Here is a 23,154-nt window from a genome sequence, read left to right on the forward strand (position 1 = left end):
TGTCACTTACGGTAGTATCTTACTCTCATGCAGAACCGCATCTTCACACTCCAGAGGCGACATCTCATTAACAAATAAACAATAACTATATACCAATATGGATATATCCGCTAAACCCAACCAACCAATGAACCAACCAAACAACCCCCCAAACGCCGTCTGTCACAAAGAAAAGAAAAAAACGGTTTCGAAAAATAGATCTCCACAAACGGGGTAGTAGTGAATATTAGAGACATGTAGGCTAGAAAGGAACGAATCAACAATACCCCACCCAATCGGGACCATGAGCCTCGCTCATCCCAGCCTCGCTCCCCACTAGACTAGCGGTGCGTCTCGCGCCGGGAAGTCTCGTACTGCCCAGATCCCCGAACTCGAGGCCCGTGACGGGGTCGAGTTCCATCAGTTCGTCCGCGACAGGCAGATGCTGGCCGAAGACGGCGTCCCACTGGTCCCAATCGAAGTTTAGGTTCGGGTCCACCATCGACGGCGGGGTGGGGACGCCCGGCATGGGCTGGGTATTGGGGGAGACGGCGACGTCCATGAAGGAAGGGGGGGCGGGGGGGCTGGTCATGGGGGGCTGGGGTTGTTGGGAGAAGGTGTTTGAGAAGACGGCGTTGAGCGGGGGCATGCTTTCGGGTGAGGGAATGGGTGAACCGGGGAGGGGAGAGGGTTCTTGCTTGAGAGGTGGGGAGAGTGCTGCTGCTGTTGGGGAGAGTGGGAATTGTGGATGAGGGACTTGGGGGGTGCTTGTGCTTGTGCTTGTGCTTGTGCTTGCGTGGAGGCGGTGGCTGGAGGGGGGAGTTGGTAACGCAGAGGGCTGGGACGTAGGTTGTTGTTTGTGGGGTTGGGAAGGAGATGAGACCGAGTCATGTTGTAGAACACCTTGGAGAAGTCCGTTATCTGGCGTCGGGAGGTTGCTGGGGCATAGGCGGTTGGTGATCCTGCGACTGAGGTGTTACTGGAGTAGCAGGGGTCGTCGGGAACAGAAGTCACACCCGCTTGGATCTGCGCCTGTTCAGACCACAGTCGATGCGGATCGAGACCGGCTCTCTGCCATGCTTTCTGGCGCAGTCGGCGAATCATGTCCCATGCTTCGCGGCCTCCGTCTTTCAGGGGTCGCTGGGTCGAGACGCCGTCTTCGCCACCAACCACCCCACCATCAGGCCCGGTGAGGGAGAATATTCTGTCGATATAGGCCCGTGATTTGGAAGCCTCAGGGCTATAGGGTCGCTCGTAGAGGTCAATAAGCATGATCATTGTCGCATGCATCGGTTGATGGTTACCAGGCCAGCTCCATTGGAACGGCTGGAATTCCGGGTCGGTTGCAAGAGCGACGAATTTCTCCATGAACCCATGACAATGTCGCAGGGCACTGTAGGCTGTTAGACAATTTGCAGAAGTATTCGGAGTATCGCTTACCTTTGTCTGGCAACCGGCCAGATCCGACTTTTGGCGTTCTTGAGGAACGGCTGATAGGCAACACAGAAAGCCTAGCCAATTTGATCAGCGGGACTTAAGGTACGCAAAATCGGCATACTAACCTTATCAATAAAGAGAGACATTACTATCCTCGCCCACTTGTGAAATGACACAAGGACAGGGGAATGATACTGCTCTGAGCACCCATTTGGCCCATCTCCCGGAAGTTCTGTATCGCTGTGGGCCTCACTCTGAGAAGGTAACGACCATGATCTCGTAGATGATGCAGAGGATGCATCAAAAGACCTGACTTCCGGGATCCGGTTGATGATCGAGTTTAACTTGTATTGAAGATCAACCAAGATCGATCTTAGCTCCTCCATATCCCTTCGGGTTACCGGTTTCGTGCCCAGTTGGATTTTCATGATCCGGCGGACGGCGCCTGGGTAACCTGTTAGGTCGAGCTCTTTGTGCCATGTGATAAAATATACTTACGGGCCATCGTATACTTGCCCCGAGCCGACAAGTAATATACATTCACCATGGAAGGTCCTCCACATATAGTAGGGTCGTCAGGATTGTCCGGGGGCCTCATGCCAGTCATGACAAGCCTCTCATACTTTTCAGCACTAGGACTACCAAGAATCGTGTCTTTCACCTCACTCGTCTCACGGACGTCCCAATAGTTCTCGTCACTGACCAAAGGGGGGAGACCGCTGGACATGGAAACAACCCCATCCATATGCACAATATGCCACCAGATTCGACGGCGATACTCCGCGTCAGAGGGACAAATTCCGAATTTGGCAGGATCTCGATGCAGACCCATCGTCTGTGCAACCCGCATGGCGAGGCTGATGAATAGACTGCTTGTTAAAGGCTCTTCTTCCTTCGAGAGAATCGTCTGCACTATGAGATATGCAGCCAATCCCTGCAGGGACGGGCTCCGAGGAAAGGATATCTTAGACAGCCAGCGCGTGACCTCCTCGTTGTATGTTTTCGACAATCCCGAGCGAGATGAGAGGTTGAATTCAGATTTGATGGTCCGTATTGAAATTGTGACGGACCCACCAAACCAGATCGCATAGAGCAACGGGATAAAAGACGGATCGGGGCAGAACTCCCCTGAGTAGCTACTGGAGTCATACCAATTCCAAAAGGCATTATAAAGCCTAAGGATTGTCGGTGGATGAATCACTGGAGTAATCGCATGTATCCCTGACATGAACCCTTTGTAAAGTATATGACTCTGGCGTTTGGTCGGCATATGCTCAAGCATTTCCGGTACAACGACCTTGTCAATGACAGAAGGCGATTCACCTGACGGAAACAGTACAGACTTCTGAAATGATTGGCCTTTGGTAAGACTTTCCTCGGCAGCTTCACTCGTGCTATCAATTGATGTCTTCCAGTGGCGGTTTGGAGCGGTTGCCATGGGTTCCGACATGACCTCGTCAGCGGAGCTCTCATTGGCGGGCGCCTCATTATGGGAACGGTTCTGATCCCTGAGAAGCTGATTGAGTTCGTTTATCTATTGACCTTTAGCATAGCCCAGCCGAGTAGTTGCAATAATAAGCATACCTCATGGGAAATATAAGCCCAATAAGTGGTCCCCACATATCTACACCACGGTCAGAACGGACCCCTCCTGATTCGAAGCAACACATACCTCGACCTCCCTCCATCCTCCAAGCTGAGATGGCCCAGATTCAAGCTCCCCACCGGATCCACCAAGTCAGTAGCGTGGCCGGCAGGAATGGGAAACTCGTCGCCACTCGAATCAGCCGCGCGACGCGGGCTCTCTGGGCGAGAACCACCCCCGGGGGGCTTCAAGGTCGGACCTCTACCCAAACGCGTATCCGATTTTGGCGGCTCGAGATTGGCATTCTGCGCGAGGATCTGCTTCTCCTTTGGATCTAAAGGCTGGTTGGTCTTGCTAAGCCTCTCAATCATCGACGTGAGTTTATCCAACCGCGCCTCAATCGCTTGCGACCTCTGCTCCGAAGCCCCGGTCTGCTTCAAATGGCCGTAGATAGACTGTATATCATCGATATCCTCCTCCAGTGGTCGCGACGACTGCCTCCTCCGCTTCACACCATGTCCATTTTTGGGCTGATCCGAACGCGACTCTTCCGTCTTTTGTGGCGCCACATCGTAGACGCATTCCGTTCCGTTTTTCACGCAGTTGCCGCATATCGGGTGTACCTGGTATTGCATGCTTCAGTCTCGTGGCCCCAATTCATGGCTTCCGATTGGGGTGTACCTTGTCACATTTGACCTTCCGCCTCCGGCAGGTATGACAGCTGTAGCTGGCGCGATTGCGGGTGATCTGACGACCCCCACCTTTCGCGGCCCTGAGCACGGAGGAAGAGGAGGACCCCGAAGCAGGAGCGCCATCGTAGCTGATCTGCAACTGGGATCCCGGGCTTCCATTTGTCTGACCGTAGCCGGGCAGATTGCTTGGTGGGCTCGTGTTCATGATCCCTCGGTCGCAGTGGCGGGGTTCTGGAATCCGTCGACAGGGCCGAGGGGGCGGTTCATGGGGGGGCTGCGCATGAGTCTCCTAGTCCATGTGGGGAACGTATAGATAGCAGTAGACAGTAGGGCGCTAGCCTGTAAGTATCTCCAGAGAAACTGCCGACCAAGACGCAGAGGGTGAAGCGCGAGGGGTTGCGACGGAAGTGAGAGTGACTCTGGGGTAAAACTGCCCGCGTTATCGGCGATCGCTCCGCCTCGGCCAATGACAGCGACCACATACGCAATCCCGACCATCCATGAGTCGATGGCATTTGGCAGGCAGTCAACACAACACTCTGTACACATGCTCCTTTCTACTTCGGGAAATGTCGACTACTAGAGGCAACAATGATCTACATTTTCTGGGAACAGACAATCATCCGCAACGGAGCTTAACCTTAGAATCAATCCCCTCCTCAATAATCATTTCATTCAACATGGTATCAAGAGAACAGCAGAGGTGCCCTCTATGTATGAAGCAAGCAACATAACGCCTTTCGCCCGTGCCAATGCAACCCGAAGCATATGTACCACATGAACAGCTATGTAGGTGACCAGCGACCCCGGCCTAAGCCTTCCCCTTCTTCTTGTCCTTCTTCTTCTTTTCGTTGCCGCCCGCGGACGAATCGCCGCCCATACCGCCCATGCCCATACCACCCATCATCCCAGCCAGGTCGGGCATTCCGGGTATCTGGGGCATGCCAGGCATACCCTGCATGTTCTGCATTTCTGCCATGGCGTCCTTGAGTGGGTTGTCGCTGACTCCGCCGCCACTGTACGCGGGCGAGTGTATCGGGAGGATCTTTCCGATCTTCCAGCCACGAGGGGCAGAAGGCGCGGCGGGCAGTTTCTCGGGCATCGGGAGTCCGCGGATTCTCAGGCGGTAGGGGGATTCTTCCGTGGTGGGGTGGGCTTGGAGGTACTGAGCCACGAGGATGTAGAGGTGGTGCTCTTTGGGGATGGTTAGAACGACAACCCCATTTTACGCATTTAAAGACAGGCGCCTCGGAAGCGGTGGTTGGCAAAGCACTTACTGTTCTTGATCCTCGAGTTAACAATGTTCCCATCCTCGTCCTTCAACAGCACGCGCACACGTCCGGGGTTCGCCCAATCCTTAGGGTGCAGCTTCTCCGGCTCAAAGCCCACATTCAGCCCCAGCATCTGAACCGCATCGACAATGTCCCGAGCCAACGGATTCTCGACGGCCAGCTCACTTCCGACCTTACGGCCCTCCGCGCGGGTTCGCGACTTGTCGAAGTATATCGGGTACAGGCACTGGTAATGTTTGGGGATTTCGCGCTGGGGTTCGGGGGCCTGTCTCATGGGTTGTGAGCCCGCCATGGGGATTCCGGCCGCCGATAGGATGGATTCATTTGCGAGGTTGGCGGGGGTGGGCTCGGAGGGAGCGACTTCCTCCGGGTCGGAGTCGTACACCTCCTCGACTTGAGCGTGCCGGGACATGGTGGTTTGTGGTGTTGAAAGCGGGGAGGGGGGGGGGGGGTTGAGCAGGTGGCCTGGGCGTGTTGAAGTCAGTCTGGCCTTTCTGTGCGGATGGCGGATGGTGGAAGGGAGTTTTAGTGGCCAACCAACTGCGGAGCGGAGAGCTTCCCTCCCGCCCACCGCCCGCAATCCTGGATCAATGCTTCTTCATCACTTTGTAAACCAGCTGTAAGTAGCCTAGGATATTCAATTGATAAGGGTGAACTTTTCAGGGGCAGCAGGTGGCAGGATTGGTCATAACCAATTCGTTCCAACTGTGCCCGGACATTCCATCCTCCTTTTACTAGTATACTGCCCTTTACCAAAGGACGACTTAAATGTCAATATATATACATACCATGGTGGAGGGACCCCTCTATTTTTATCACTGATTTAACATTTGAAGGGGAAATAAAGTGATTTTTGATTTATCTCAAGCTCCAATAAGTTTAACAAGTAACTGACAGTTACCAGAACAACTTGCGGAACTACCATTTATGGATAATTACACAGGAAAAGGCAAAACTGACTAACATATGCCATACTCAGCACCATAAAGATGAGCTATCTCTGACACAACTAAGCTCATAATCTAGGCTCATTACTTAGAGTACCTTGACAAGTCATACACCAAGGAAAGGCCATTCACATGCCTGGAAGCTCATGGCCCATGACTCACCCTGCAATCAACTAATGGAAGACGGCAGGATGTAAAGTCGTGTATTCCAGAACGGGCCATTCCACGTATCTACTGTCGATGAGTCAAGAAATGATCTAACTATCTCCCTGCTGTACGTGAAGCGGAGGATAACACCCCGCCTGGCTGGAGCCCTCGACGACTCAAGGGGCCGCGATAACCACGAGAGCTCGGAGATCGACCCGTCGGCGGAGACGGCCAACCACCCGCTCGGCTTCTCAAACCGGATTGCCGACTTCCCGCTTGCTCTCCACATCCAAGTCACAGGACGAAGCAATGAGGGAGAGCTAGATAGGCGACCGTTATCGCAGGCATAAATAGCATGGATTCGGACTCACATACTTTGGCCCTGGCTGTAATATTCCAGTCTCTTAACCCCACATACGTTAAGTTTACGCATTGCCGTTTCGTCCAGTCATGGCCAAATCTGGTAAGCCCTAAGACCGGGTCGCAAAGCCCCTAGATGACTTACAAAAAGATCAGACTCCGTCACTCGTAGCGCTGTCCTTCATCGCGACACTCGCTTCGTGCCCAAGAAAGCTGTCGGTGGTAAAGGCAGCTACATCTTCCTTGAGGATGGAACCAAGTTCCTCGACTCGACGGGCGGTGCGGCCGTATCTTGTCTAGGCCATGGCCACGAGGAAGTCAGCCAGGCCGTGATCAATCAGATTAACCAGATATCATACTGCCATACGGCTTTTTTCGGAACGGAGGCGTCAGAAGAGCTTGCTCGCCTTTTGACCGAGTCCACAGGGGGAAAGCTATCGAAGCTATTCGTCGTTAGTTCTGGTACGTTCTTAAGAGCCTGTAATATTACCAAGAGGGCAAGCAGGAAACTTATACACTGTAGGTTCCGAAGCAGTCGAGGCCGCGTTGAAATTGGCACGTCAGTATTTTCTTGAGCTACCAACCCCCCAGCCTCAACGCACCAGATTCATTGCCCGGAAGCCGTCATATCACGGCGTCACACTCGGTGCATTATCCGTCGGTGGACACATGATTCGTCGACAGCCTTTTGAGCCACTTCTGTCCAGCAATACCTCGCATGTGTCCCCTTGCTATCCCTACAGAGGGAAGAAAGCGGGAGAAAGCGACGCAGACTATGTCAACCGACTTGCGGAGGAGCTGGATGGAGAATTCCAGCGTGTCGGACCGGATAATGTCTGCGCATTCATCGCAGAACCGGTTGTCGGTGCTGTATGCCTCCTCCCAGCTGCTCTTTACCAATGTATCATTCACATAAGCTTCATAACTAACCACAATCCAGGCCCTCGGCGCCGTCGCCGCCGTGCCCGGCTACTTCCCCGCCATGAAAGCAATCTGCGAAAAGTACGGCGCGCTATTCATCCTCGACGAAGTCATGAGTGGAATGGGTCGTTGTGGAACCCTGCATGTCTGGGAACAGGAGGGCATTGTTCCTGACCTTCAGACCATTGGCAAAGGGCTGGGAGGCGGATATGCCCCTGTCTCGGGGCTTCTGATCGGAGAAAAGGTCGTTGAGGTGATGGACAGAGGCACAGGCGTATTCCGACATGGACAGACATATCAAGGACACCCGGTTGCGTGTGCTGCAGCGTTAGCCGTGCAGAAGATCATCCAGAGGGACAACTTGCTCGAGAATGTCAGGAAGATGGGAGCGTACTTGGAGGAACGGCTGCGGGGATGTCTAGGAGATCATCCTAACGTAGGGGACATTAGAGGGAGAGGATTGTTTTGGGGGGTAAGTTTGACTTCCTTATGAAGCGCGGGAATAGAGTTACGCTGACTGTTGATACTGCAGATTGAGTTCGTCAAGGATAGGGAAAGTAAAGAGCCCTTTAGTCCCGAGACAGGAGTGGCGTTTCAAGTTCAGGAGACGGGACTGGATCCGTCGCATGGCATCTCTTTGTATGCTTCGAATGGGACTGTGGATTGCACGAAGGGGGATCATGTGCTTCTCGCGCCGCCATATAATGTGACTAAGGAGGAGATTGATATTATCGTTGACACCGCGGGGAGGGTGATTGAGGCAGTGTTTGCGAAGGTGAATGCGGCTTAGGGTGGTTGGAAGAAGATGGACAAGAAGAGGCTGTAGACAGAAGATCTGGGTGAGGAGCACATGACCTACGGCCACTCAGCAATGGGCTTCCATATGAGTATAGTTTACACAATTCATAAGGGATCATTGAAATAGTTTGGATGGTGCAAGCTATCTAAGTATGTCTCTTATGCCAATCGGATTTGAAATTGGAGTTTAAAATCAAAACCAGAGTGTATATTCAATCATTATATTCTCTTCACAAGCACACAGCAAACTCAGCTGTGCATTGTCTTTTGATGTTCGCCTTATGGAACAGCAGAGCAGATACAAGAGGGAAAATAAACATTTAATGATACATGTCACTTATCTTCAAGCATCAGCTTCGATTGCGGCGGCCTTGGCGAGGGAAGGGTCTTTGACAACCTCTTTCCCCTCACCGTTTGCAGCCGATGGAAGGGGGCCCTCCGTCCACATATTTGCCACGGTTTCCACTGCCCTTTCAATGACCACGCGGACCCGATCCCGCAGCACCGCGTTGGCACACTCCACTTCAAGATCCTCGAGCCAGATGCGGGCAACATGCTTGTCGACCTTGATCTCGAGGCCGGGGAAAGGCATGCCCAGAGCATGCAGACGGGCAAGCTCAACTGCCTCAAGTTCCGTGAAGTCATCCTCATTCTCGTCCTCTTCTTCCTTCACAGGGGTCTCTCCATCTTTTCCATCCTTGCCATTCGTCGTCTGATCTTGAGGTAGTCGGGGACGCTCAATGGGGGTGATATCGGATCCAAATTGCGCCTGAAGCATCATGAGAAGACGACGGAAACGCTCTTCCGGGCCTGAATATCCATGGGGATTGGGCAGTTGGGGGGTGTCGTTGTGCTTGTGATGATGATGGTGGTGGTGGTTTTGCTTCGCAGATTCTGCAGAGATTATTAGCAAAATACGCAAAAACAGTTCAGCGGGGGCCTTCATACGCTTTACAGACGCAGGACTGCTCTCAACAGTGAGAAGAACGGCCATAACTGCATCAGCGACTCCGTCATTCATCATGTTTCCCTCCCATTCCAACTCTACCTCGCGAGTACGGGGGTAGTATCGGAGAAGCACACAGCCCATGACCAGATAGGTTTGTGTATCTTCCATCGGGATCTCCTCATCTGCAGCCTCTTTCGGTTCCTGCTCCTCCCCATCGGGGGTCTCCGAGTCGGCTTTGGGTTCTTCCTTTATTTTCTCTTGTTGGGGGTTGCCAACCTCTTCGATGGCACCAAAAGTACCCTCTAGAGCCCACTTGATCAGGTCCATGCTTGCAGAGCTCAATGTGATGTGCTGCTTGCATGTGATCGTCGTCGTTGTCAGACCAGCATACTCGCGAAGGTCATCAGGTGCCATCAATGACAGGTTGAACCCGTTTTGAACAAGGACACCAGCCATGAGGTGGCCATCTTCCTCTTCTGTGGGAGGCGAAATCTGAGCCAATTTGCCCACAACTTTCGCGATCTTGTCTTTTCTAAACGGAATGCGGACCTCGTCGCAATTTGCCGGTGTATAGACCTTGACTTTGACGGTCTTGTCTGCATTCAGGCTGAGAAGCTTCGATTTGAGTCGCATCATTTGGTGTTTCTCGCCATGTACGAGAATCTAGGAAAGGTGAGAAAAAGAAGCATAAAGCGGACATGATGGACCACATACCACAACTGGCGCGGAAACTTCTTCAATGAAAGTTCGGTTTTCCACTCCATCTACATGGGCGGCGAAACTGATCTCATCCACAGTACACCTCCTGGGAATCATAACCTTCTGCTCGTCCTCATTTCCAGTCATGACTCGCCTCACCAGGCCGGTTGACGCTCTTGACATCACCGCAGGGATCTGTTCCGGCTCGTTCAGGATCTGTTTGGCCATTGTACCCTCCACGCTATAGCCCGTCATGACAACACCGTTGCGCTCATTCGGGGCCCACCGCTCCAGTAGCTCCCTACTTGTTCCCGTTTGAAGCATACCCGGAGAGGCCAGCATGACACATCCTCCTACATCGTCGAAGCGTTCCAGACTGCGCAAACTTCGGACGAATCTGAAATCCCAGGGCCCCGCACTGATACTTTTGTCGCCGCTAGCCTCCGCCTCCGCCATACGCTGACGAAAGAGCCGCTTAATGTTATCGTTCATTGCACCTATATATGTCTGATACACGACCATACATCTTCTAGCCGTATTTCCGATATAATAGATGGGTATTTTTTGCAGCTCCGGATGGGTCTCCCAGTATTCATCAAGAATGAGCAACAATTCCTGGGCGCGACCTAGGGCAAAGACAGGCATCAAGACTCTGCCACCGCGATTCAAAACTCCGGTGATGGCTTTCATCAGAGCCGCTTCACGTTCCAGCCGGGGTGGATTGGACGAGATACCGAATGTCGACTCGGTAATCAGGACATCAATCTTCACACCCTTGGGGACTTCTGCTGGGATCAGATGCCGGTCTTCTTCGCGAGAGTAGTCGCCGGTAAAAAGGATGTTTAGACCGGCAATTGAGACCAGGAACATCGCAGCGCCAAGCACATGGCCAGCAGGGTAGGGAGTGATGCGAATGCTGTTGATTGTATGTGTGGTGTTAAAGTCGATCGTTTCGATCAAGGGAAGCGTGGACAGATGATCATGCTCAGTGTACAGGGTGGTACGTTGATCGGACGACGATGCCGTATTGCTCACTCGCACGTTATCCTGGATCAGCCACTTATAAATAGCTTTGGTGGCGTGGGTCATAAACACGCGACCCTTGAAATTGGTCTTGCTGAGCACATAGGGAAGCGCAGAAGAGTGGTCCACGTGGAAACTATGCGTCGAAGGTATCTATCAGCCGGTTGTCCGATTTAAGATCGCCAAATAAGAGCTGGATGCAACGGCAGGAGCGAAGACTGCATGGAATGCATGAATACAAAGGTACAACGTGTAGCGCAAGATGAATAGCTAGCATATATTGTATTGCTTTCTCGTTACATGACCAATTGTAAGGGCAGACATCGCCAAGGCGAGTATAGCCCCCCATGCGAGCAAACTGGGGACAGGCGTGGGATAGAATACCACCGTCGGTTGTGAACGAAACCGTCTTGCTCAAAAAGGACGAGACAGGAAACACTCGGGGGATACAAAGGAGAGATTGTCCCACGTACTGGCTTATCAGAAGAATATCCACCGTACTCAAATCAAACTCGTCAAAGAAGGGAAGAGCCGAGAACCCTTCTTTCGCAGGGTGCATGCCGGCGTCAAGCTAAGGAGGTCGGAGTTAGCAGTGTTGAGATCGAGAGACACCACCAGGATAACACACCATAACCGTCTTCCCCTTGTATTGAATGATGTGACATGATCGCCCGACCTCGTTTCCACCGCCTAGGCAGTAGAAAGCCAGCTCGTCTGTCGGATCGACCGGTTCATCGTCGACCAGGGGATTCAACGCCGATGCCTTGCGCTTTGTCGCCATGATGTAGATGGCTCAGTTAACTGAACTCAGCAATGCAGTACTGGGCCGCGGAAAATGTCGAGTAGCGAGTTTCGAATGCGCAAATCGATAGCAGATGGGAGCTCCTGAGATTAGTGACGGGCTTCCAAATTAGCTGCCTTTGTTGTGTTTGATGTTAGTGGACGCGGGATACGCAGGGCATGGCAGGCGTAAGGAGCAATCCAAAATCAGGCTATCATAGGAGTGACAAGACGAGCGCGGGATCAATTCCTCAAGCGACAGACCCGACAGTGTAATAACTCCGATCGTGGCCCATTCCCAGTCCCGATTGTAGCAAAACGAGCCAGACAGACAAGACACGGGGATGGGAAAAAGAAGCGCAGGCCCGACATGGCGCGGCTGGCCTTACCTAAGCCGCACCACGTGACCCGTCCCGAGCGGATCTCTGGAAGCAAACCTCGTCGCCGGTGGAAGCTCCCCTTCCCGTTCGCGCAGCAGCAACACTTCCCCCGGCCAAGCTGATATTCATCCCCCCACCGACCAACATACACCCCCGACCTCCGCCCAAAATAACACATCCCAGCGCCATTCACTGCCTCCTATGTCACTTCCGATGTCTTGAGATGGTTACACTTGGTGGCGGTGGCGGTTCAAGCAATCCGCTCAGTTCTCTACAGACGCGAAACATCCCCATCCGGCGTCCATAGTCGCGACCCCATTCGACCTTCATCCTCTTATTTCAAATTTATTGCTGGACCTAGAGATATAAGTCATCATGGCGCAACCTCAACCCCCACCTCAACATCTCACCCAGTCTTTTTCCCCGCCGGGTTCTTCACCCTCGCCTGGTGCCCCGTCGCCAGTGAATGGTGGTGGTGGTCTTCCTCCGCCTTTCAAGCGGCAGCGTCTTTCACCTCTTCCTCAGTCGCAATCCCCTTACGCTTCTCCCAGCTTTGGAACTCTGCAACTGCCTCAACACCAACCGCAACAACAACCGCAACAGCCACAACACCAGTCACCCGCGCCGTTAAATGGAGCCAACATGAGTCCAAGCCTGAACCAGAGCATGAATCCCAGCATGAATCCCAGCATGAATCCCAGCATGAATCCCAGCATGAATACCGGCATGAATCCCAACATGAATCCTAACCTGAACCACAACATGAATCCGAGTATGAATCAGAGCATGAGCCCCGGGATGAACCAAAACATGAACCAGGGCATGAATCAGGGCATGAATCCCAACATGAACCCCAACATGAATCAAAACATGAACCCCAACATGAATATGAACGGCATGCCTCAAACTTCAGCTCCTCCACCTCCCCCGCCTGGCGCTATGGGTCCTCCGTCCCGCCCGGCGGACAAGGCGACCGATGCTGCAGAGCTAACGGACGTGCTGGCGTCATCAGGTATTGACGTACGTGAGGAAGAGGCCTACCTGACGAGCAGTTATTCGGGTCCTGGGGTACAAGCCCAACAGGCACCTCGCCCTCAGCAGCCGCCCATGCCACAACAGCAGTCACAACCGCCCGCTGTCAACGCCTCTTTCACTTCACAGACATCCACCACGGGGACGGTTTCTACGACACCTGGCTATGGTGATCCATCGCCTTACAAACCCCAGTCGAGCCAGGATTCTTACTACACGGAGCCACCCCCGCAGCCTCCTGCTCCTTTCAAAGATCCGAACGAGCCGACTCGAGAAGACACTGAGGCAGCCAGGCGGGCGCAATACCATTTGCAACACTCGTTCCTATTGACGAAGGTATTGGAGCAGAAGTTACAGAAGCGGGGGTTTGAGCTGGGTGTGCGCATCCCGGCGGAAGGTTTGTACCATCCCGTGCCAGGGCGTCAACAGCCGATTGAAGTCACCGGACCCGATGGTTCATCGATCATACGGTCCGGGCAGACAATCCTGAACCAAACCGGGGCGCCTCTGCTGGATATTCTTAGCTTGATGTCTATCTCGTGTGAGGAGCGGCTACGAACGGTGGTCGATTATTCTTCGACATTAGCGAAAAGTCGGCGCGCACATTCTCACGGAGTTGTTCCTTCAGAGTGGGAGGACGTGGCGACGGCGGCCAAGGCAGTGAATGGGAACACTGAAAACCCCAGCACTCCAGCCAAACGTATGATGCGCATGTCTCTGAAACGATTTGGATACAGCTAACAGTGCTACAGGACCCCTACCTGCGACCGAGCAATCGGGAACGAAAGCAATCTCTGAGAAGTATCGTCTGCTTATGGACCGGGATAACTCCAGTGAAGATACACGGGCCGCGAAACGTGCCAAGCGTAGCGCGAGTGCCATCCTGGGAGAAGGTGCACCGAGTCGGTCGGAGTCCGCGGACATCCCCGGGTCCGGTGCTTCTACGCCGATCGGGGATAGACCGCCTAGTCTCGATAAAAAGGGGATCTCGAAGAAGGAAGCCAAGAAGATGATGGATGCGAAAGCCAACGAGGCCCAGCAGCATCAACAGTCGGTGGAGACCGCACGCATGGCTACCAACAGCATGTTGTCAGGTCGCATGTTCGGAGCTAAGAAGTCATATTCATGGTTAAATCGAGGATCAGCCGGAGGCAGTGGATTCTCCACCCCATCACGAGTCAACACCGCCACGCCGACTGCCACCCCTGACAAAGCTGGACGTTCCGGGGAGCCTGCGGCCGCTCCCGTGAAACGGCTTGGAACCTGGCGAGAGGATAAGGACAAGGGCGCTGGCATCCAGGTCCGCGATGTTCTGTTTATGCTCGAGCTGGATGGGCGAGGCCCTCGACACGTTCAAAAAGCCTATTCCAAAGATGTCAAGGAGGACCGAGTCGACTGAACTTTCGTACCCTTCAGGGCTACTCCGTAACTGCGCAGGATCGTGGTTATGTGACGATGTGGCATACTCCCAAAGCAGTGCTCTTTCGCTCGCTCTCCCTTCGTGTCTACTATTTATTGTATGTGCATTGACTCATCGGATTCTCATGTATTGCGAGACTACCAGACCCCCTCTGCGTGTTCCTTTGCATCTGATGACATTTCCCCTTCTTTCCATACTTGTTTAATTTATGATCGGTGAAGGTTCCACGACACCTGGCGGGTGACGATTCGACGCCCCGAGGGAGCCGGGCAACCCACCAGCGACGGGAAAATGAGGCGAACAACCGAGCAGGAATGAAATAAGCAATGCGGAGCAACGCTGGTTCCGCAGCATCTAGTCGCAGTCTCGGATCTTCTTCTTATTAATCAATGGCATTGTCATCCGGTAAAAACACCCCGACGGATGAATGTACACTGCAGTAGCTAAGTATCCAGTAGCACCCGTCCAGCGTAGAATATGAGGGCGGCTTGAGACCTCGATTTCATACCTGAGAAATCAGGCATCGAGGCTGCACGCCAAGCGCGGCGTTGCCGGTTGGGGCTAGGGCGGGCGCTAGAGCATTCCGGGACCCGGGCGGGACCAAAGGCGCAGGCCTCGGACGGGCTGGCGGTCCTCTGCCCTCCAATCTACTGGGGGGGCATGCGATGCCCTTGAACTTGACGGTCACATTGTCCTCCTCTCCTTGGGTGAATTGCGTCTGCAGACAACGGCGTCGCGAGCCGAAGGGCGGTCAAGCGACTCGCGAGAAGAACCCGCCAGACACGATCAAGGCCTCCAGACATGACATCAGGGAGCAGGAACCAAACAAGTGGATGGAGAGGCCGAAAAGCGGAGATGCCCACAGGCCCCTCCAATTAGAACCGCCCCCGGGTTATCGTTGAACCTACCTCCGGGCTGACCCTCCGTCGCCCAGGCAGATTACTGATTAATGGACGGAAAATGCATGTCATGCAGGCCCCCTCTCCCCCCCTCCGCCCGCGTAAAGGTGCCCGGCACGCAGGTTTTTCTGTTTTCGCCACTTTTTCGAGTGGACGGACAGTGCCTGTGACACACAGAGACAGGAGAGACAGCAGAGATACAGTGAGACAGAGAAAGGGAAGATGAGGGGAGACTGGAGGGACTGAAATGTGGGAGGTCTGGACATATCTGCCATGCCGTCATCCATGGACCGACCCCTCTGGTGCCCCCCCTCCTCTTTCTAAGAACCTAACAACGGGCCATCGGTTCGATTTAATTATTGAATGGAAGGGACATTTCGGGGAACGGAAGAAAGGACTGGACCAGTGAGCATCATTCCAGCGCTGCGAAGCCTAGACTCGCCTCAACTCCGGCGCTATGTTTTGCCTCCGGGGCTGACGGGATGCGATGCGCCTTGCGATCTGCGCCTACGACCACCGTGCCAGATCGTTGTTTGGGATTGGGGATGACTAGTGGTTCTGGTGGTTCTGATGATTCACCGTCAATAATCGGCTGCCGCGCTCCAGGATCACCGGACAGGACTGAAGCGAAAAGGGGGAGGAAGAAAGAAGAAGCAGAATAGCCTGAAGCCCGGGTTGGACTCGTTCGAGGGTGTTTCGCCGACCAGCGAGGGCTCGGAGGTTTGATTGATCCAGCAGGCCCAATAACTCTGACAGAATGGCCGCGCAAGAGAGGGTGTTGGTTGGGGGTGCGTGTGTCGTAACCGAACGAACCTTCTCTGGCGCTCGTGCGGCGAGGCGCCATCCATCCACTTGCTGTTCATATTAATACCTATGCTGGTGCTGTTGCTGGGGAGGGAGGGCAACTCGGGAGGTCAGGACGCAGTACGTACGCATTGGAGCAGCATATACCGATTACAATTGTAGACATTATTCAAGGAGAGATCCGGTGTTATTGTAGACCTTGGCACGGGTGTTTGGCTTTCAGTCGATTCTTGTTTGCAGTCAGTCGATGATGAGGATTAATCGCCTCGTTGCTGTTCCTTTTTCCTGGTCTCTGGTTGCAGGTTAGGGACTGACTTCCCTTTGCAGCCCCAACTCCTAACTGTCTACTCGTCAGTCACCAGGTCTCATCGCCTCTTCCTTTTCCAAATTCCTGCCCGGAACATCACCACCTCCACTTCCACTCCCACCACCACCATAACACACTTCCCCCTCCCCCTTTCACACCTTCACTCAATCAATCGATGATGCTCCCCATTCTTTGACTTGCTCAGGCCGATGCGCACCCTCTCCTCCGACTCAATGGTTCCTCTTTCGGCTCGACCGGTGACCCAATGAGACCGCTGTGAGAGCCCGTCCGCACTGTGTTCTGTCTGGCTGTACGGATTGGACGCACCCCCGACCGACCGCCTCGTCGCTCATCCATCCCATCCCATCCCACGCCTCTTCCTCTCTCTCTCTCTCCCTCCCTCCCTCTCTCTCTTCCGCTCCCTCCCTCCTATTTCCTTTCTCTCGTCCTTACGATCCTCGTCTTTTTATTCTTGATACCCCCTCAATTCCCCCGTCGTGGTTCCACTTGCCTGGGATCGACGCGAGAACCCCCGGGTTGCCGACCTGGTTTGCCTCGAGGCAGTCCCCTGCGCCCAGGTAGAGAGATTCCGACTACAACCACTGCCTCCTCCTCGACGACTCGGACGGCCAACTACGATCCGGCGACGCTGAAATCCTCTCTCCGCTACCCTCCCTCATTCTCCTCTTTCCTTCACCCTCTCCGCTGGTCCTCTCGGTTGTGTTCTTTTTCACTACATCATGTCCACCCCTTCCACGGCTACCGCGACGCATCCTTCGCATCACCAGCAACACTACGGATACCCCCATCACCAACCCTACCAACCGAACGCATCCTATCCGACCACGTCCGCCGCAGGCACCGCTCGCCTCGTCACTTCCTCGTATCCCTACCCCGTCCCCGCACCGACCACCACGCTTCCTTTCGCTCAGTCTCCGAAGATTATGCCTACCGCACCAACCCCGGCTGCCACGACCTCGACTACGACCACAACAACCACAATGCCTCCGGCCCACAACGGTGTGGGCGCCGGGCCCACCGCGCAGAATAGCAGGAGGAAGCCAAACTGGGGCGAGTTCTATAAAAACGGTATTCCGAAGGAGGTGATTGTCATCGACGATACGCCTCCTCCGGAACAGTCCAAGGCTGCCTCGCGCACGCTCGCGGCGACGTCTGCGGTGCCGGCGCCCAACGGCAACGTGCCCCAACCCGCAGGCAAGAGACGTCGCACGGGCATGGAGACGGCGTACGATCTAGGGTACTACGATCGGCCCTCATTTTCGATCAACCCCCAGCACTACGGGGAAGAGTCGTCCGCCGCGTCGCTCTCCACGGACCGCACAACATCTCTGCACACCACAGCGCCCACCTCCCTATCACAGGGCAGCTCGGGGGCCGGCAACGGAATTATCTACGACGATGCCAATGTCGGCCAAAAGCGGAAGCGAGTCACAACCCGGAAATCCGCTCGGGACGAGCAGAAGCGCCGCGAGTTGGAGAATGCGGGTGATGCATTTTTGAGCTACGTGCCGCCGCCGAAGCCGCCCATAAAGGCCAAGGATGTGCCGGTACCTGTGATCCGCGATGTAAGTGACTGACAAGCCTCCCTGAGAGCTACATGCTAACCTGCGACCGCAGTATGCCACCCGGGGTGAGAAGTACGATGACGAAGATGGCCACTATATTGTCACCCCGACTACAGACCTGACCGACCGATGTAAGCTCTTCGCTGTCACTCCGTTGAGTGCATACTAATGTGCCTACAGATCAGATCATGAAGCTCCTCGGACAGGGGACATTCGGAAAAGTCGTCGAGGCGGTTGATAAGCAGCGCAAGACCCGGTGCGCAATCAAGATTATCCGCTCCATCCAGAAGTACCGAGATGCCTCGCGGATCGAACTGCGAGTTCTGTCCACACTGGCCTCGAACGACAAGCAGAACCGCAACAAATGCATCCATTTACGTGACTGTTTCGACTACCGGAATCACATTTGCATCGTAACGGATCTGCTGGGGCAGAGTGTGTTCGACTTTCTCAAGGGGAACGGCTTCGTGCCTTTCCCCAGCAGCCAGATTCAAAACTTTGCCCGACAACTCTTCACCAGTGTAGCCTGTAAGTGCAACTGACCTTTGCTTCTGAACCATGCTGACCCACCAGTTCTTCACGACCTCAACCTCATCCACACCGACCTCAAACCCGAGAACATTCTCCTTGTCAGCAACGCCTATCAGACCTTCACTTACAACCGTACCATCCCGTCCTCCTCACATGCCATCTCCCGGAGCGCCCGGCAACGGCGGGTCTTGCTGGACAGTGAGATCCGTCTGATCGACTTTGGATCTGCCACATTCGACGATGAGTATCACTCGTCCGTCGTGTCTACACGGCACTATCGGGCGCCCGAGATTATCCTGAACCTCGGGTGGAGTTTCCCGTGCGACATCTGGAGTATCGGCTGCATCCTTGTGGAGTTCTTCACGGGTGATGCCCTGTTCCAGACCCATGATAATCTGGAGCACCTTGCTATGATGGAGGCTGTCATCGGAGATCGCATCGACCTCCGGCTGGTCAGACAGGTCATGCAGGGGGGGCGCAGCGGGAGCCAGAACCAGTCCGCCAAGTATGTAGCCCGCGGTCGTAACGTGGAACGTGCTGACCGTCCTAGATATTTCCTTAGGAATCGACTCGAGTATCCTAACGATCAGACCACTCGGGCCTCACGCAAGTACGTGAGGGCCATGAAACCACTTCCGGTAGGCCAGTCCGAGTCTTGCTGATGTGCGATGCTAACGGCAGCAGGACTTTATCCCCACCAACACCAAGTTTCACAAACTGTTCCTCGATCTTCTGCAGCGGATCTTCGTGTATGACCCCAAGAACCGCATCACCGCCAAGGAGGCTTTGAAACACCCATGGTTCAAGGAGTCACTGGTGGATGACGGCACCGAAGCCCTGCGGATTGGGGAGCAGCTGCAACGTACGACCCAACAACGCCGCTGATTCTGGCCTCGGCAGGGCACTTAATGCGAGCCTCGATACCAAGGGGCGTGCCTTGACGGTTAATGTATGGGTACAGCTACGATAGAGGATCGTTATTTTGGATAATAATTAGCAGGATGGCATGGGACCGTGCTGCCGTTTATGATGTGGTATGCCAGTGGAGGTACAGGATGGATTCCCCGGGATACGGAGTTGAAGCCCGAACAGGGCCAGGTGTATGGGATTTGCGCTCTTCCTTGTGGACACACAGTCGGCCGGCGGCATCGCGCGATCCCCGGCGAGCAAAAAAAAGCAGGACGACATATCTATTACCGGAGGGACATACCGTTTATGTTTGATTTGATCGATTTCTACGTCCAGGGGCTGGGTTTATGGGCTTGTGGGAATTTCGTTGTTGCTTTTCTCTTTCTTCGTTTCTATCTATCGCAGCATCGTCGATGTGATTCTTCTCATCTTCTATACTCGGAACTTATTGACCGTCCGTCTGCTTTTCAGGCGCTGGTGACATGACCGGATTTTCTTCTTGCATGGGGGGGTGTTTTCTATGACCCCTTCTTCCCGTTCGCTTCTTGCCTAGGTAGTGCGTGCGTGCTGTACCCACGACCTCATGCCTATCCCCATGGCATGAGATAGAGTGCACCGTCCGTCCGACTGCCATGTATATATACCGACTTATGAGTTTTCACGAATGGATCGAGCATGGGTTATGGGTCGGGGTTACTTATTTTGTTTCTGTTACATATGGTGTTACTTCCTTCCTGCTTTGATAGCTCATACAGACCATACCATACATGATGTGCTTATGCAAGACACAACATACCATACACCTCTATTCAATGATCATACATATATACATACATCCATTATCCAATCCCTCCCTCTCATGTCCGTCTGTTCAATTCAATTCAATTCAATTCAATCCTACTAATCAATCCTATTTCCCCCTCCAAAACACCAAACTCACCCTCCCATCCCCCTCACGCACCACCTCCGGCTCCCCCTCCCCCTCCCCACCGCGTCCAACAAACCCACACTTCCCCAACACCCTAATACTCCCTCCATTCTCACCATTCACCATCGCCCACACACCGTCCTCCACCACGCCATCCTCCCCCCTCGCACCCACATACCCCCGCTGAATCCCCTCCGACCCCACTATCCCCGCGAACCACGCCCCCACTGCGGCCCCCACCGCCTCGCTCGCGTACCCCTTCCCCCAGGCATCGGGGTGCATGATGTACCCGATTTCCCACCGGTCTTTGCCGCTGGCTGCTTGCGTGGCGGGGCAGAAGGATGATGTGTACGGTTCGAGGCGGATGCCGAGCATGCCGATCATTTTCCCGGGGGGGATGGTTGATGGTGGTGGTGGTGGTGGTGGTGGTGGTGATGTCGATGGTGATGGTGATAAGGAGGAGGAGGATGGTGTGGATGGGGATGGGAATCGCTCGCGAACAGCGAATCCGACCCTTGGGCCGAAGTCCGCGGTCAATTCCTCGGCGATGAATCTGGCTAGCCACGCGGTTGTTTCTTCGAGGGTGGCGTCGGGGGAGCCTTTTACACTGTTCGAGGGTTAGTTTCTTTCATTCGTTGTTTCTTTCAGTTGTTTCTTTGCTTTTTTTTTTTTTTGGCTGCGGAGAGAGAGAGTTGGTGTGGAGCTTGGAGAAGAGGGTGGGTGGGTGGCAGTGGGCAGTGCGTACCTCCATTTCATGACCTCGTCGCGGCCACGGATATCATACAGGTCTGCCGCATCGGAGATGGTGAGGGTGGTTAGGGTGAGCCGCGGGGTGAGGATTGGTGGGACCGTATTCATTTTGGCGGTCTTGTTCTCCTTTTTTCTTTTTCTCTCTCTCTCTATATTGGGATGGGATTGGATTGGGGTGCTTTTCGTTTGCTCTGGGGAATGGGATTCAGGGGGCTAGAAGGGAGGAATTTATCATGTTCTCATGTTTTCGGTGTGGGTGGTTCTATAGTAGTAGTTACGTGGCGTGAGTCATAAGTATGATCTAACTAACCATACGGATATAACCCGGACAGGTATGGTACGGATCGCAAGTAGAAGTGGATAGGGCTAGGCTGGGCTATCTTGTCGGATCATGGTGAGTCTTGGAATCAGAAGACAAACAAGACTACTACTAGTAGATCCACTAGAACTTCTCCGCATGTGGCAAGGTAGTGAATTAGGATGGATGGAGTACTAAATGTGTAGTTATATAAAACCGAATCCCGAGCATGCCAATAAATTCAGATCTATGATGGAGAATGAAAAAAAAAAAATACATGTATATAATTCTATATGCACAATGCTCTACAATATGCAGGGTTCTAAAACACCAAGGCCAAATCTATATCTACATGCCCCGATTAAACTCCACCAGGCCATCCTTGCCACCCCTCTCCCAGAACTCCTCCTCCAGGCTGGACGCGCTGATAGACTGTCTCTGCGGGAACGCCGCCAGCGCCAACGGCAGAGCAAACAGCGAGGTCGTCAACACCAGCCCCAGATTCAGAGGCAGAATCATGCGCGGCCGGGCCTTCAACCACGCCGTCTTCTCTAGCCGGACCAGCACCAACGGCGGAACCACCATGATGGGCGTGGCGTTCAGCACACGACTGATAGCCGTCTCCCCAACGGCAATAGTCGCCGCCTTCTTACTCTTCCCCAGACTCTCGATCGGCTCGCCCGTCTCCTCGCGCTTCTTCTTCTCCGCCTCCGACAGCACCGGGTACACGTCGATACCCCGTCTGATCTCCTCGCCGCGCATGAGGAACACGTTCAGCGCACTGGCGCTCGACACCGCCGCGAACGGCACCAACCGACCCAGAATCACCCTCGTGCTGGGCGCGATACCCCGCAGCCGGGGTACCAGGGCGTTCAGACCCAGCGCCACGGAGCACGACGCGGACACCGCCAGCATGTAGGACTTGGCGATCTGCGACACGGACAGCGGGGTCGATTTGTTCGCGTTGGCGTTGTTGATCGCCACGTTGAGGGACTGGTTGGCGATCTGCCACAGGAGGGTTCCGGTAGTCTTGAATGGTCAGTGAACCGTCCTCAGAGGTACACTACGCGTCTCTGTGGAGACAGCGGTGTAGTAGTTCTTCTTACCTGAAGTCCCGGCGTGAGCATACCAGCTGTCACGACCAGGTTGGAGAGGACATAGGCGGACATGCGGAAGGGGAGGAAGACCGGCTCGCCGGTGTCTGCGTTCAACATGAGCATCCAACTCGCCCACAAATCAGCGAAAAGAGAGAAACGTACCCGGGTGTAGGGTGGAATCCAGCACCTTCTTCGCGTGCCACAGATCCGGCGTCATCGAGGGGAGGAGGTTCTGCTTGTACGAAGAGACCAGCTTCTTAGCCTGGTCCAATCCAGCGGATGAGACGAACAGCGTCCTGCGGAAATGGGTATCAGCATGCGCACACACAATGGACTTTCGTTTTTTTCACCGCACTCACCGCGGGTCGGCCAGATCGGCCGAATGGCGCACGCGGCCCCAGTAGGTGGTCAGGTCATACTGGGACGACGGGAGGTCCCGATTGCCGGGGAGGGAGGCGGACATCTGCGGCGAGGCGAGGCGAGGAGGAGAGGAGAGCGAGGGAGGGACAGGAAGAAGAAGAAGAGACGCTCAGGAAGGGACAGGAAGGGAATCGGAGGAGTCACCGATGCCGGGCGAAAATCATTCAGCCCGGGGAACCACACG

General features: G+C 54.3%; 8 protein-coding genes across 8 annotated transcripts; 3 read left to right on the forward strand and 5 right to left on the reverse strand.

Moving 5' to 3' along the window:
• Positions 1-71: 71 nt before the first annotated feature.
• On the reverse strand, positions 72-4,018 carry BO70DRAFT_308371 (putative C6 transcription factor). The gene is made up of 8 exons (XM_025540098.1): positions 3,683-4,018; positions 3,089-3,624; positions 3,001-3,040; positions 1,915-2,950; positions 1,542-1,861; positions 1,420-1,490; positions 611-1,372; positions 72-563 (listed from the first exon to the last, which is right to left on the reverse strand). The coding sequence occupies exons 1-8, from the start codon at positions 3,896-3,898 to the stop codon at positions 257-259; spliced, it is 3,288 nt and encodes a 1,095-aa protein (XP_025402761.1). The 5' UTR covers positions 3,899-4,018; the 3' UTR covers positions 72-256.
• Positions 4,019-4,333: 315 nt separating this feature from the next.
• BO70DRAFT_358935 (RNA-binding signal recognition particle subunit SEC65) lies at positions 4,334-5,422 on the reverse strand. Its single transcript, XM_025542416.1, has 2 exons — positions 4,971-5,422; positions 4,334-4,887 (listed from the first exon to the last, which is right to left on the reverse strand). The coding sequence occupies exons 1-2, from the start codon at positions 5,395-5,397 to the stop codon at positions 4,505-4,507; spliced, it is 810 nt and encodes a 269-aa protein (XP_025402762.1). The 5' UTR covers positions 5,398-5,422; the 3' UTR covers positions 4,334-4,504.
• Positions 5,423-6,465: 1,043 nt separating this feature from the next.
• On the forward strand, positions 6,466-8,353 carry BO70DRAFT_308374 (aminotransferase, class III). The gene is made up of 5 exons (XM_025540099.1): positions 6,466-6,542; positions 6,596-6,901; positions 6,963-7,309; positions 7,380-7,832; positions 7,893-8,353. Exons 1-5 carry the CDS (start codon positions 6,530-6,532, stop codon positions 8,148-8,150), a joined length of 1,377 nt encoding a protein of 458 aa, XP_025402763.1. The 5' UTR covers positions 6,466-6,529; the 3' UTR covers positions 8,151-8,353.
• An 18-nt stretch (positions 8,354-8,371) lies between these two features.
• ysh1 (cleavage polyadenylation factor subunit YSH1) lies at positions 8,372-11,404 on the reverse strand. The gene is made up of 4 exons (XM_025542417.1): positions 11,303-11,404; positions 9,822-10,965; positions 9,107-9,770; positions 8,372-9,052 (listed from the first exon to the last, which is right to left on the reverse strand). The coding sequence occupies exons 1-4, from the start codon at positions 11,386-11,388 to the stop codon at positions 8,502-8,504; spliced, it is 2,445 nt and encodes an 814-aa protein (XP_025402764.1). The 5' UTR covers positions 11,389-11,404; the 3' UTR covers positions 8,372-8,501.
• A 703-nt stretch (positions 11,405-12,107) lies between these two features.
• On the forward strand, positions 12,108-14,849 carry BO70DRAFT_358938 (uncharacterized protein). The gene is made up of 2 exons (XM_025542418.1): positions 12,108-13,721; positions 13,774-14,849. The coding sequence occupies exons 1-2, from the start codon at positions 12,365-12,367 to the stop codon at positions 14,418-14,420; spliced, it is 2,004 nt and encodes a 667-aa protein (XP_025402765.1). The 5' UTR covers positions 12,108-12,364; the 3' UTR covers positions 14,421-14,849.
• A 2,151-nt stretch (positions 14,850-17,000) lies between these two features.
• On the forward strand, positions 17,001-19,507 carry BO70DRAFT_131007 (putative protein kinase (Lkh1)). Its single transcript, XM_025538029.1, has 6 exons — positions 17,001-18,037; positions 18,090-18,168; positions 18,218-18,565; positions 18,611-19,073; positions 19,119-19,206; positions 19,253-19,507. Exons 1-6 carry the CDS (start codon positions 17,192-17,194, stop codon positions 19,451-19,453), a joined length of 2,025 nt encoding a protein of 674 aa, XP_025402766.1. The 5' UTR covers positions 17,001-17,191; the 3' UTR covers positions 19,454-19,507.
• An 880-nt stretch (positions 19,508-20,387) lies between these two features.
• On the reverse strand, positions 20,388-21,397 carry BO70DRAFT_426346 (GNAT family N-acetyltransferase; the record flags this gene model as incomplete). Its single annotated transcript, XM_025547778.1, has 2 exons — positions 21,151-21,397; positions 20,388-21,012 (listed from the first exon to the last, which is right to left on the reverse strand). The coding sequence occupies exons 1-2, from the start codon at positions 21,261-21,263 to the stop codon at positions 20,388-20,390; spliced, it is 738 nt and encodes a 245-aa protein (XP_025402767.1). The 5' UTR covers positions 21,264-21,397.
• Positions 21,398-21,738: 341 nt separating this feature from the next.
• On the reverse strand, positions 21,739-23,083 carry BO70DRAFT_308386 (sideroflexin family transporter). Its single transcript, XM_025540100.1, has 4 exons — positions 22,910-23,083; positions 22,713-22,846; positions 22,560-22,654; positions 21,739-22,482 (listed from the first exon to the last, which is right to left on the reverse strand). The coding sequence occupies exons 1-4, from the start codon at positions 23,011-23,013 to the stop codon at positions 21,802-21,804; spliced, it is 1,014 nt and encodes a 337-aa protein (XP_025402768.1). The 5' UTR covers positions 23,014-23,083; the 3' UTR covers positions 21,739-21,801.
• Between the last annotated feature and the right edge of the window lie 71 nt (positions 23,084-23,154).

Source organism: Aspergillus heteromorphus, assembly GCF_003184545.1.
Source record: "Aspergillus heteromorphus CBS 117.55 chromosome Unknown BO70scaffold_3, whole genome shotgun sequence".
In the NCBI taxonomy this organism is placed as follows: Eukaryota; Fungi; Ascomycota; class Eurotiomycetes; order Eurotiales; family Aspergillaceae; genus Aspergillus; species Aspergillus heteromorphus.